Raw genomic sequence first — 13,477 nt, 5'->3', positions numbered from 1 at the left:
TTTTTGTCAGCCTGGAGCTTCATATGGGCCGAGGCCTTGAGGAGGGCTGAGTGGGTCTCTCGCCAAATAGAAGTGAAGTCCAGAAGAAGGTCCTCTACAGCTGGTACAGAGGAGGGGGCGGAGGTCCTAGGCAGAGGGGGTAGAGGATGACGGCCATAAACCACAAAAAATGGAGACTTATTGGTGGCGGAAGATTATTTAAAACTCTGCCCAAGGGAGTAAATCCGACCAATCATCTTGGCGAGAGGACACAAAATGGCATAGATAATCTCCCAGAGTCTGGTTCACCTGTTCTACTTGGCTGTTGGACTGAGGGTGATACGAGGAAGAAAAATCCAGCTTGACTCTGAGTTGACCACAGAGAGCCCTCCAAAACTTGGAAACGAACTGCACCCCACGATCAGAGACAATGTGTTTGGGAAGACCGTGGAGGCGGAAGATGTGCAGAAAAAACTGTTTGGCCAACTGAGGCGCGGACGGGAGACCAGACAGGGACACAAAATGAGCCATCTTTGAAAATCGGTCAACCACGACCCAAATGACTGTCATACCATGTGAGGAGGGAAGATCAGTGATAAAGTCCATGGCGATGTGTGACCAAGGGGTCTCCGGAACAGGGAGGGGCAGAAGAAGACCCGCAGGTTTCTGTCGAGGAGTCTTGTCCCGGGCGCAGATCGCACAGGACTGGACAAATTCAGTGATGTCTCTGTCTAGGGAGGGCCACCAATATCTTTGAGAAATTAACTGAAGAGACTTCTTAATCCCAGGATGACCGGCAAGGAAGGAAGCGTGACCCCACTTGAGAACTTGCAACCGTTGACGAGAAGGGACATAGGTCTTACCCGGAGGAAGAAGCCGTAAGTCCACAGGTGCAACTGAGATGAGACATTCAGGTGGGACAATGTGTTGAGGAGTGGGTACGTTGCCCACCACATCCGAAGAGCGAGAAAGGGCATCTGCCCTGATGTTCTTGGCAGCGGGACGGAAGTGAATCTGGAAATTGAAGCCGGCAAAGAAGATGGACCAACGGGCTTGGCGGGGATTTAGTCTCTGAGCAGACTGGAGGTAGACTAGATTCTTATGGTCCAAGAAAATGGTCACAGGGTGAGGAGCACCCTCGAGAAGACGTCTCCACTCCTCCAAGGCTAATTTAATTGCCAACAGTTCTCTGTCCCCAATAGCGTAGTTCTCGGCGGAAGAAAAGGTTTTAGAGAAAAAACCACAAGTTCTGGTCTTGCCTTTGGAAGACTTCTAAATTAGTACCGCTCCGGCTCCCACCGATGATGCATCCACTTCAAGATAGAATGGCTTGGAAGGATCTGCCCAGGAAAGAACGGGTGCAGACGCAAAGGCGGCATTCAGGGACAGAAAGGCCTCTTCAGCGTGAGGAGGCCAGGTCTTGGGATTGGCACCCTTTCTAGTCAAAGCCACAAGAGGGGCCACCAGGGTGGAATGAGGAATAAACTGTCTGTAGTAATTGGCAAACCCCAGGAATCTCTGTATGGCTCGGAGACCAGAGGGGCATGGCCAGTCCAGAACCACAGATAGCTTGGCAGAATCCATTTGCAGACCTTGGGCCGAGATGATATACCCCAGGAATGGCAAGGAGGTACGCTCAAACAGACATTTCTCAATTTTGGCGTAGAGGCGATTACTTCGGGTGTCGGGTGAGAACTTGTCGGACATGGACTCGATGTTGATCCAGGTTAGAAGAAAAAAAAAGGATATCATCCAGATATACTACAACACAAGTGTAAAGAAGGTCCCGGAAGATGTCGTTAACGAACTCCTGGAAGACTGCGGGTGCGTTACAAAGTCCAAAAGGCATCACTAAGTACTCAAAGTAGAGGTGAGAGAGGATATATTCTGCCCCGAGGAGGAGTAGATCCCGGTAACAGGTCAATGGGACAATCATAAGGCCTGTGAGGAGGAAGAGTCTCCGCTTGTTTTTTACAGAAGACGTCCGCAAATTGGTGGTAAAGCTTGGGGAGTCCTGGTGGCGGAGGAACTGGCGAGACCCGTTTGATAGGAGGAGGCTTGAAGCACCGGTCAGAGCAGGAGGAAACCCAGCACAGAATCTCACCGGTGGACCAATTCAGGACAGGACAATGGCATTGCAACCACGATAAACCCAGCAGGAGTTCGGAAGAGCAGAAGGGAAGAACAGAAAATTCCAGAGTCTCGGTATGGAATATCCCAATGTCCATCTGCAGGGGCTGGGTGGGGTATTGTACCGTAGCAGAGAGTCTCTCCCCGTTGACCGTAGAAATAAGGAACGGCTTGGGCAGACGGGTTATAGGAATTTGATACTTGTCGACCAAGGAGGCGTGGATGAAGTTGCCGGCTGAGCCGGAATCCAAGAAAGCAGCAGCAGAGAAGAAGGATTTGGACGAAAGGAACAGCTGCACGGATATGATGAGACGTGGAGAGGAAGAATCCACACCTAGTAATGCCTCTCCCACATCCACTAGGTGCGAGCGTTTCCTGAACGTGGAGGATGAAGAGGACAGTCCTTAAGGAAGTGCTCGGTACTAGCGCAGTACAAACACAGGTTCTCGTCTCTACGGCGGCTCCGTTCTTGCGGGGTCAGGCGAGACCGGTCCACCTGCATGGCCTCCACAGCGGAAGACCCAGAGACAGGTAGAGGTGGACGCTGGAACACTGGAGTCAGACGAGGGCAGCGTTTAGTACGAGCTTTTTCCTTTTCAAAATGGAGCTCCTCTTGTCTCTCGGAGAAACGTTTGTCCATCCTTGTGGCTAGCAAGATGAGGTCGCTCAGGGTGGTAGGCAGGTCACGTACAGCAAGGACATCCTTAATGTCACAATTAAGTCCCTTCTTAAAAGTGGCACAAAGAGCTTCATTATTCCAGTTCAGCTCGGAGGCAAGGGTGTGGAACTGGATGGCATAGTCACCCACGGTAGAATTTCCTTGGGACAAGTTTAGCAAGGCAGTCTCTGCGGAGGTAACCCGGGCAGGTTCCTCGAAAACACTACGAAACTCCTGACAAAAACTCTGGACAGAAGCGGTGGCTGGATCAGCGCGGTCCCAGAGCGGTGTAGCTCAGGCCAGGGCCCTCCCGGAGAGCAGACTGAGGATGAAGGCTACCTTGGCTCGCTCAGACGGAAACTGGTCTGACAGTAGCTCGTATTTGTCTGGTAGGGACGAACGGATTCTGGATCCAGTGGCAACTGCAGGCGGAGGAGATGCAGCAGGTGCAGACAGAGGTGCTGGCTGTTGCTGAGCAGGCAGGAGCTGTTGCATCATGGCGGTCAACTGGGCCAGCTGCTGACCTTGCTAGGCCACAATGGAGGTGAGGTCCGCTAGACTTGGCAGGGGAACATCAGCGGGATCCATGGCCGGATCTTACTGTCAGGTACCGGCAGGACAGGAAGTGGATCCTCTGGACCGGAGAGGCGATAGCATGGGTTGTACTGGAGGACCGGTTCTAAGCAGTTACTGGTCTTCACCAGAGCCCGCCGCAAAGCGGGATGGATTTGCTGCGGCGGTAACTACCAGCTCGTATCCCCCAGTAACAATTCGACCTCTCTGGCAGCTGATAGCGTGGTACACAGGATGACAGTTTTTTCCAAATGCTGAGCAGCGGAGTACCCTTTTAAAATTCCCCCCTCAAAAAAGACTTTAAAGGAGTACTCCACTGCCCAGCATCCGGAACATTTTGTTCCAAATGCTGGGTGCGGGCTGCGGGGGTCATGATGTCGCGGCCACACCCCTTGTGATGTCACGTCACACCCCCTCAATGCAAGTCTATGGGAGGGGGCCTGGCAGCTGCCACGCCCCCTCCCATAGACTTGCATTGAGGGGGTCTGGTGTGATATCACATGGGGTGTGGCCATGATGTCACGACCCCCGCAGCCCGCACCCAGCATTTGGAACAAAATGTTCCTAATGCTGGGCCAGTGGAGCACTCCTTTAACGGCCGTTCTCGACCAGGAGCAACGGCAGTGTGAATGGGGCCTAACACGCATAAAACAGAACCCCCCGGAGGATTAATAAGGCTGGGTTCACACCACGTTTTTGCAATACAGTTCCTGTATCAGGTTTTGGATTAAAAAAAAATGGATTCCTCAAAACCTGACTAAACTGTATCAAAATCGTGTGTGAACCCACCCTAACATGGTTTTATATACCGTATATACTCGAGTATAAGCCGAGACCCCTAATTTCAACCCAAAATCCCAGGAAAAGTTATTGACTCGAGTATAAGCCTAGGGTGTGAAATACCTCATCCCCCCCTGTCATCATCCAGACCCGTCATTAACATCCTCATCATCATCACCGCCTGTCATCATCCAGACCCTCATCATCATCATCTGTCATCATCCCCTTGTCATCATCCCCACCCCCCTTCATCATCCCCTTGTCATCATCCCCACCCCCCTTCATCATCCCCTTGTCATCATCCCACACCCCCCCTTTATCATCCCCTTGTCATCATCCCACACCCCCCTCCTTCATCATCCTCTTGTCATCATCCGCCCTCAGTGGTCTTCAACCTGCGGACCTCCAGAGGTTTCAAAACTACAACTACGGCTGTCCGGGCTTGCTGGGAGTTGTAGTTTTGAAACCTCCGGAGGTCCGCAGGTTGAAGACCACTGCGGCCTTCAACATCATCCAGCCCCCTCTCACCCCCTTTAGTTCTGTACAGTACTCGCCTCCGCTCGGCGCTGGTCCGGTGCTGCAGGACTGTCCGGAGAGGAGGTCGTCCGGTGGGATAGTGGTTCTGGGCTGCTATCTTCACCGGGGAGGCCTCTTCTCCGCGCTTCGGGCCCGGAATAGAGGCGTTGTCTGCACGATGACGCAGAAGTACGTTGGCAATGAACGTACCTCTGCGTCGTTGTCAAGGCAACATGACTATTCTGGGGCCGGGCCCGAAGCGCTTAGAAGAGGCCTCCCCGGTGAAGATAGCAGCCCAGAACCACTATCCCACCGGACGACCTCCTCTCCGGACAGTCCTGCAGCACCGGACCAGCGCCGAGCGGAGGCGAGTACTGTACAGAACTAAAGGGGGTGAGAGGGGGCTGGATGATGTTGAAGGCCGCAGTGGTCTTCAACCTGCGGACCTCCGGAGGTTTCAAAACTACAACTCCCAGCAAGCCCGGACAGCCGTAGTTGTAGTTTTGAAACCTCTGGAGGTCCGCAGGTTGAAGACCACTGCGGGTGGAGAGTTCACTCGAGTATAAGCCGAGGGGGGTGTTTTCAGCACGAAAAATCGTGCTGAAAAACTCGGCTTATACTCGAGTATATACGGTACTCATATCTATTTACCTTGAACTTTTTCCTGAATTCCTTCTCCTCTTTCTCCAGCTTCTTCAGTGTCTTGTAGTCCGATGATTTCCCAAAGGTGGAGGTGCCCTGATTTGTTAAACTAAGAAAACACATATTATAATAATAGCCGGAGTCACCACTTACCTCTCTGCTTATATAACACTTGTATTTATCCACAATCCTGTATAGAGAGTGTCATCACTAAATGTTCCCAATAGAGATTCACATAAGATTTTCCTTTTTTTTTTTTTTTTTACAGCATACTGTAAAAAATATATACAGATACAATAGAATTTTTACTAATGTCTAAGTTGTTAGAGTCACCTGATTGGTACATGTGATACAATAAGGGGGTGCTAAGCACTGAAGCTGGGGGCCTACTGAAGGTCCAGGTCTGTTACTATTGGCTGGGTGTAATAGGATTTGGGTCACTGCTCAATACATTGCAATACATTAGTGTCTGAGGCCCCTAGTGGTCAAAACATGATTATACAAGTTTTAAAAGTGTTTAATAAAAAAATGTACTAGTAAAAGTTAATACAACATAATACCTTTAATAACATATTCAAATTATATGTGAAAAATATGCATAATTTCGTGTTAATTTCATGTTTTATATCCTGCAAAGTGAATTCCATAAAAAAAACACAATGCCCGAATTACTATTTTATTTTGGTCACTTCGACTGCCTCAAAAGTTGTAAAATACAGCAAAAAAAGAGTAATTTAACTTTTTATTCACACTGCATGATGAGTCCTGTAGAAACAATACCCCCCCCCCCCCCTCACCCACCAAGATATGGCAGAATAATGTTTTCTCGGTCGCTCTTCATTGGGGGACACCGAACTGATGGGTATATGCTCTTGCCACTAGGAGGCGCTGACACTAGGAAAAAGAAAAGTTGGCTCCTCCCTGGCAGGATATACCCGCCCACCTGCAGTGAGGCAACCAGTTTTATCTAGTGTCAGCTAGGAGGTGGACACGGTCTGGTTCTCTCCAGACCTCGTATTTTTATTATTATTTTCTAGTTAGGACTGTTTAGTTAGATTTCTTTACTCCCTTTTATTTCACTTTTCAGGTGGGGCGACAGGAGCATGGCGCTGCCTGTTTCCCCATATGCGGCTAAGGGGCACAGGACATATGTATGCACCGTCAACCCCTTCCCGCCAACGGCCAGCGCCTGGAGGTTGCACCCTGGGTCCTGGTTCCCCACTGCCCCTGCTCGCACCGCTATCTGTAGCCTTGTATGATGCAGCGTGGCCATAAGCTGGTTGAAGACGTCTGAGGGTGAGTATAAGAAAGCAGGTAAGTATTTTACACCCCCCTTCCCCCCCTCAGGGTGACGGACTTCCACCTAAAAAAAGGGACTCTGTCGTTTATTGCGGTCTTCATGTGGGGGGAAGGGGGCTGTGTTAGCAGGGACACTGCACCTGCACCTGGCAGAATGAGGGGCTCAGGGCGGCGCATGGCTCCGTCCTTCTTCCCCTGTGCCAGCACCCATTCTGGGGGCTAAAATGGCGCGGGCGGACCGCGGCTTTTTATCTCCCTCCAGATGTCTCTCACTTTTTCGGGAGCGGCGCCGCTCGTTCCCTGAGTGGCGCCGTCGGCTCTCTGTACTGCGGACCGGAGAGAGCTTCCCTCTCCGGGCCGCCATGTCTTTTCATCCGGCGGAGCTTGACTCCACCCCCTGTACACCGAGGACATGCAGGGCTCTGTACACCGAGGACAAGCAGGGCTCTGTACACCCTGTTCTGCAGCCCGGAGGGAGCTTCTCCTCTCCGGGCTGCCAGGTTAACTTTCAGCGGAGCTCAGCTCCGCCCCTCACACATGGGAGCGGCGCCGCTCGTTCTCTGAGCGGCGTCGTCGACTCCCTGTTCTGCAGCCCGGAGGGAGCCTTTCCTCTCCAGGCTGCCAGGTTACCCCTCATACATTGGGAGCGGCGCCACTTGTTCCCCGAGCGGCGCCGTCGGCTCCCTGCTCGCAGCCCGGAGGGAGCTTCTCCTCTCTGGGCTGCCAGGTTAGTTTTCAGCGGGGCTTAGCTCCGCCCCTCACACATTTGGGAGCGGCACCGCTCGTTCTCCGAGCGGCGCGGTCGGCTCCCGGATCAAAGGCCTGGAGGGAGCTTCTCCCCTCCAGGCCGCCATGTCAATTTTTCGGCAGAGCTTAGTTCTGCTCCTCACATTCTGGAGCGGCGCCGCTTGTTCTCCAAGCGGCACCGTCGGCTCCCTGATCTGCGGCCCGGAGGGAGCTTCTCCTCTCCGGGCTGCCATGTCCGCTCCCGGCGGAGCCTAGCTCCGCTCCTCTCACCCTGCAGCGGCGCCGCTCGTTTTCTGAACGATGCCGTCGGCTCCCTGAACTGCGGCCTGGGGGGAGCTACTCTTCTCCGGCCGTCTTTTTTCCCTAGTCTCGGAGCTAGGCGGTGGCTTAGCAGGCGCTTCTAAGCATGCTGCTCTGTGTCGCCACCACTCCTGAGACTGCCACTGTGTCTGTGAGGCTTGGGGGAACTCATGTGGAGTTCAGGTCCCCAGCAGTCTCACGGTGGCAATATGGTAAGGGAGCAGCACAATTCTGGTATTTGCACTCTGAATTATTGCAGCGATGGCCTGTTGGCCATATCAGCTATACACACCAGACAATGGCTACTATCATGAGCTGCTTACCGTATCCCTCGGGCGTCCCTGTCCAGCATACAGTGCTGGTGGTGCGGTGGATAATTTCGACATTGTTGCCGTGGCAGGTTTTTGCATGGGATGTACGGTCCCTTGGTTTCTATAGGGGATAATTTCATACATTTTGTTATCCCCTACCGTTGGGTGCCATACCTTGACGGTGGCCTCACCTGTCTTTCATCTCACAGCTGCCACCTTAGCGGCTGGCGCTCTGGTACTTCTGCTGGTGCGAGATGCCGAAGGCAGATCCCTTCGTTACTAGAGTTCCATACCAGTCAGTCAGACAGTGGTCTGCATGGTTTCTTCAGCCACCTGTCATCCACTTGTCGGTACCTCACTGCTGTGCGAGACGTCCGATGTCATGTCTCGCTACGCTCTGGACCTATACCAGTAAACCAGACAGCGGTCTGCATGGTTTCCTCTGCCTTTTGTCAAACGACTCACGGCTGTTGTCTTGGTGGCTGCAGTTCCGATACCCCACTGCTGGGTGCGGTATGTGGAGAACTGACCCGATGTGTCTTCAGGACCCATACCAGTAAGCCAGACAGTGGTCTGCATGGTTTCATCTGCCGTTTATCACACGTTTCATGGCTGATGTATCTGTAGCTGCATTTCCGATACCCCACTGCTGGGAGCGGTATATGGAGAGCGGACCCGATGTGTCTTCAGGACCCATACCAGTAAGCCAGACAGTGGTCTGCATGGTTTCCTCTGCCGTTTATCACAGGTTTCACGGCTGATGTATCTGTAGCTGCAGTTCCGATACCCCACTGCTGGGTGCGGTATGTAGAGAACTGACCTGCTGTGCCTTAAAGACTCTAAGGCTCTTTGTCTCCTACGGACCCATACCAGTGAGCCAGACCGTGATCTACATGGTTTCCTGCATCGCCTGTCACACACTTCACGGCCGAGGTGTCTGCGACTGGAGTTCCGGCTCCTCACTACTGAGCGACGTGCCAATGTCATGAATAGCTGTCTTCTTTGGATCCATGCCAAAAGGTCAGACAGTGGTCTGTATTGTTGCTTACACCGCCAGTTATACATCTAATGGCTGATGTATCTGCGCCTGGGGTTCCGGTTCCTCTCTACTGAGTGCAGTACCGATGGTGTGCATAGTTGGTTTTCTGTGGATCCATGCCAGTGAGCCAGGCAGTGGTCTGCATGGCTGCCTACATTTGCGTGGTTCTCTACACTGCCTGTCCTCCATCAAAGGGCTGGTGTATCACTCGGTTCCTCACTATATAGTGAGGTGCCCGTCTTCTATGGACCCATACCAGTAAGCAAAACAGTGGTCTGTATTGTTACCTACACCGCCTGTCATACATCTAATGACTGATGTCCCTGCAGATGGAGTTCCGGTACCTTACTACTGAGCGAGGTGCCACTGAAGTATTTCGTCTTCCGTTGACCTGTGCCTGTCAGCCAGGTATTGGTTGCAGATTTTCCTGCGCCACCTGTTACACATCCTATGGCTGGTGTTTCTGCGCCTAGTCTTCCTCACTAATGTATGGTTCCTCACTAATGTACGAGGTTTCCGATGGGATCACTCGCTGTCCCCATACCAGCAAGCCAGACAGTTGTCTGCATATTTTCTTTTGCCGACGGTCACTCGGCAGGTGTTTTTTTGCGGCCGCAGTTCCAGTTCCTCCCTCTGTGCGTGGTATACTTGAGACTGATCCTGCGTGTCCCACAGGACACTATACGGGATGTCAGGGATACATTCTGCGGTCCCTCCGTTTTCCGCTCTCTCTCTCTCCAGGGGACGGGGGCTTTCTTGGCCTCCCCGCCTTTCCACTTTCGGGTCATCTACCATGCGTTGTGCCCCGTGGACGGTAGTTCACCTCTGCCATGGTAGTTGTCAGGGGAGATTTTCTCCGAGCTGCCCCATGTGCCTAATATAATACACCACATACTGATTACAGGGTGACCTGCTTAGCTAGGCCCCTCTCTGCATGTCTGCTACTCTGTCTGCAGGCTGGGTTCTCTCTCCCTGGGTCTGCCTAGTGCTCTGATCCACCGGGTCACCTCCCCCTTTCGACTACTGCTGCAGCTGTAGTCCAGTGTCTCTCTTCCAGGTGCAGTCCCGCAGAGTGTGTGCATGTGGGTTCTTAGGACCTTTCTGTCTGTGAGTCCTAGGGACCTTTGCAGCAACAGCAGTGTCGCTCCGTTCTCCTTCTCGGGTTGCACTGTTGGCTGTTTTGGGGAATTCCTATCTTCCTGCTGGTCCCTTGGATGTCTGCGGTTTCTTTAGTGTCTGCAGTCTTGGTTAGGCCACTTTTGTCCCGGGGTCCCCATGTCTGTGTTCCTACATATGCTAGGTCCGCTTTGTAGGTGGGGAACCCACCTTTCTTTGGCTAGGTGGGATGTGTCCAGGGGTCCTCGGCGACCCGTTCCGGTTCCGAGGTGGTTGAGCACCTCTCTTCCGGCATGGGGCCTGCTAGGGTGCCGGTCGGTTCAGCCCCTCCCTGTCCCTCCGGGTGTTCTCTTCCGGGGTCCCTGTCCTACTGGTCACTGTCTGGAATGGCTCTCATCATGTCTTGTTTTTGTTGCCCAGCCTCAGTGTACGGGATTCCGGTCCCTCTTGGGGCGCAAGGAGGCTTCTCCAGACAGCAAAGGTTACTGCTGGAGCCTGAGGGTTTTGTCCACTCAGTCATTGCATTTTCCTGCTCCTTCTGCGCCTTGCCAGCCTTTTTTTCAGGGCTGCGGGATCAGGGTACTTGTCGTAGGTCCGTACTACATTCACCAGTGATTTTACTGCCTAGGCTTGAGTGCTTTCTGTCCGCCATCACAGCCTAGTGCTCTCCCTGGAAGGCGTGTGTTCTTCTTCCCCTTTTGTCTGTGTCAGTTGTACTGCATTGTCACCACAGTCTCCTGGAGTTATCCTTCCTATGCCCAGACACTGGGAGTCCAAACTGGGTTCTCATGGGTTCTCTCTCCATTCCCATTTCTGGCGGGGCGTTCTTCAGGAAGCTCTGGTCTACTCGGACCATTCTGGTCTGTTGCTGTTGGTTCCCTTGTTAGGACTCTGTCCTTCGATGCTGTGGTGTGCCTTCTTTTCAGGCAGCTTTCTGTTTCCTGGGCCTTATTGATGGTTCAGGTCTTGGACATGTGTTGTGGCCGACCCAACTCCTCCGCAATACCGTTCATCGGGGTGGTATTTCCGTCCTGCACTCCTTCTCTTCTTTATGGCAGTCTTTTCGCCAGGAGAGTTGTTCGCGGACATCTGTTTACCCTTTGTCCTGTGGTTTCTTGTCTCTCTATATGGCCCGGGTGCCTGGGGTCTCTACAGGGATGGCCTTTCCCTTTGGTCCTGGTCCATTTCCTTGGACGGAGGATCTTCCGGGAGCTCCTTTTCTGGACCTAGAGTGTATCCGGCCTGGGGGCTCATCCACAGGCCTTGCAGGCACGTGAGTTCAGTCTTGGGAATGTCTCTTTTCACAGGTGGTTGTTCTTTTTCCCATCCTAAGGGACTGCTTTGGTACGTCCCATCAGTTCGGTGTCCCCCAATGAAGAGCGACCGAGAAAAGGAGATTTTTTTGTACTCACCGTAAAATCTCTTTCTCGTAGCCTTCATTGGGGGACACCGCACCCACCCATTTCTTCTTCTTTTTCTGGTTCTTGGGTTCTCCGGGATTCCTTCTAGGGTCCTTCGGACGTTTTTCCTCATTTGGCTTCTCCTACTGCTTTGTGACACAACTGGTTACCTCACTGCAGGTGGGCGGGTATATCCTGCCAGGGAGGAGACGACTTTTATTTTTCCTAGTGTAAGCGCCTCCTAGTGGCAAGAGCATATACCCATCAGTTCGATGTCCCCTAATGAAGGATTCGAGAAAGAGATTTTACGCTGAGTACAAAAAAATCTTTTAGCCATTTTACCCCATTTCAGTTTTTTAGTATAAGAATACAACATGGCACAATAAATGGTATCACACAGCTCTGTCGAGGAAAAAATAAGCTATCGTCACAAATCACTAATCACTGTGCCCCGACAGGATTAAGCTGATCATACACTTAATATATGGTACGGGCTGAATGCTGGTATAGGTGACTGTTGAGAGGTGCACCCAGCCACATTGAGGGGGAGGTAACATACTGAAGGAGAAGTGATACACTGAGGGTGAGGTGACACACTAAAGGTAAGCAGGCACACTGAGGGGGAGGTGACACACTGAAGGTGAGGTGATACACTGAAGATGAGGTGACACACTGAGGGGGAGGTGACACACTGAATAGTTGTTTTTTTTTCGTTAAGAGCCGAGACAAGTGCTCTTGAATCACCCAAAGTGCAAGAAAAAGTGCAAATGTGTTACACTAAAAAAACGTGCACAAAGGATGCGGTCTATCGCAAGCCCTTCTCCGATAGGAGAGAGGCCCCCCAACAAACCGTACCCTTCACCTCCGGACCAAAAGGTACCTGCGAGGTTCCAGGTTCGATGTCCCTTTTCGCCAAAGCTACTAAGGGACCACAAATGCTCCCAGCATCCCCCTTGGCGTTAGCCAACGTATCTGCCCGCAGAGCCGATAACGGTCAGTACCCTGCCCATGCAGGAGTACCCAGCGTTTTTGCAGGGAGGTGCGAAACCTGATTACCACACACACCTCCCCTAGACTGTTAGGAGGGACACCCAGAAGGGCTACTGCAGCCTAACAATCCTGTGGACACACAACACTTAAAAAGTGACAAAAAATTAATTAATAAGTGAATGTGTGCAGATATACTGCCCGGACATCCGGACGGATCTATAAAAAATGTATCTGATCCTAGCCAGAAGGCCGGGAATCAAGATGAGTGCCACAAGTTGAAGATCACCACTCCCCGAGACTCTAAAGTAACTTGGCTCTAGACCCTCTCAGCCTCATGGCGAGACCCGGAGGAAACAGGTCACATCGGGGCAGCCGTCGAGCTGATTCCTCAGAACCAGCCCGGGACGCCCTGGTACACCTGCCCGCTACCATGTAGCACTCATTCCCACCAGCTACACACCGGCGTCGCCTGCCACTGGCATGAAACTGATAAGAACAGATACTACACTTGATCTTAGCCAAAAGGCCGAGAAGCGATACAGTGAAGGTGAGGGGACACATTGAATGTGAGGTGACACACTAAAGGCAAGCAGGCACACTGAGGGTGAGGTGATACACTGAATGTGAGGTGACATACTGAGGGGGACAGTCAGCCCCTCCCCACTATTATACTTCTTACCTGAACTCTATTGGAGGAGGTGGAAATTCACTGGTGTCCACATCATCATAAACATCTCCATCTGATCAACAAAACCACCAAAATGTGAACTCATAGTGTAACCAATGTAACATCATATACAGCTCTGCTAAATACTAAATATGGCAAATTGTATTGTAAATTATAGAACACAAAATTCCAACCGGCCATGACGACTATGTCCACCACTTATAATATGCGTATTGCCAGGACACTGATTATGGACTCGTATATAACGCCATTATGTGCAACTTATTCTAAACACTTAAATATATTATAATATATTATTTAAGTGTTTAT

General features: G+C 51.9%; 1 protein-coding gene and 1 non-coding gene across 3 annotated transcripts in view; both read right to left on the bottom strand.

The window, feature by feature from the left end:
• FYB1 (FYN binding protein 1) overlaps positions 1-13,477 on the bottom strand; it is a 171,877-nt gene that overhangs the window by 8,560 nt on the left and 149,840 nt on the right. For both annotated transcript variants that reach the window (XM_056546052.1, XM_056546059.1), the window contains 2 exons: positions 13,160-13,220; positions 5,288-5,387 (listed from right to left, as the gene is read on the bottom strand). In XM_056546052.1, the coding sequence (XP_056402027.1) occupies positions 5,288-5,387; positions 13,160-13,220 (161 nt within the window). The remainder of the gene's footprint in view (positions 1-5,287; positions 5,388-13,159; positions 13,221-13,477) is intronic.
• On the bottom strand, positions 12,833-13,018 carry LOC130343459 (U2 spliceosomal RNA). Its single transcript, XR_008882770.1, has one exon. It is a non-coding gene; the product is annotated as a U2 spliceosomal RNA (small nuclear RNA).

This window comes from Hyla sarda, chromosome 1, assembly GCF_029499605.1.
Source record: "Hyla sarda isolate aHylSar1 chromosome 1, aHylSar1.hap1, whole genome shotgun sequence".
Classification (NCBI taxonomy): Eukaryota; Metazoa; Chordata; class Amphibia; order Anura; family Hylidae; genus Hyla; species Hyla sarda.
This window is presented reverse-complemented; position numbering and strand designations above follow the sequence as displayed.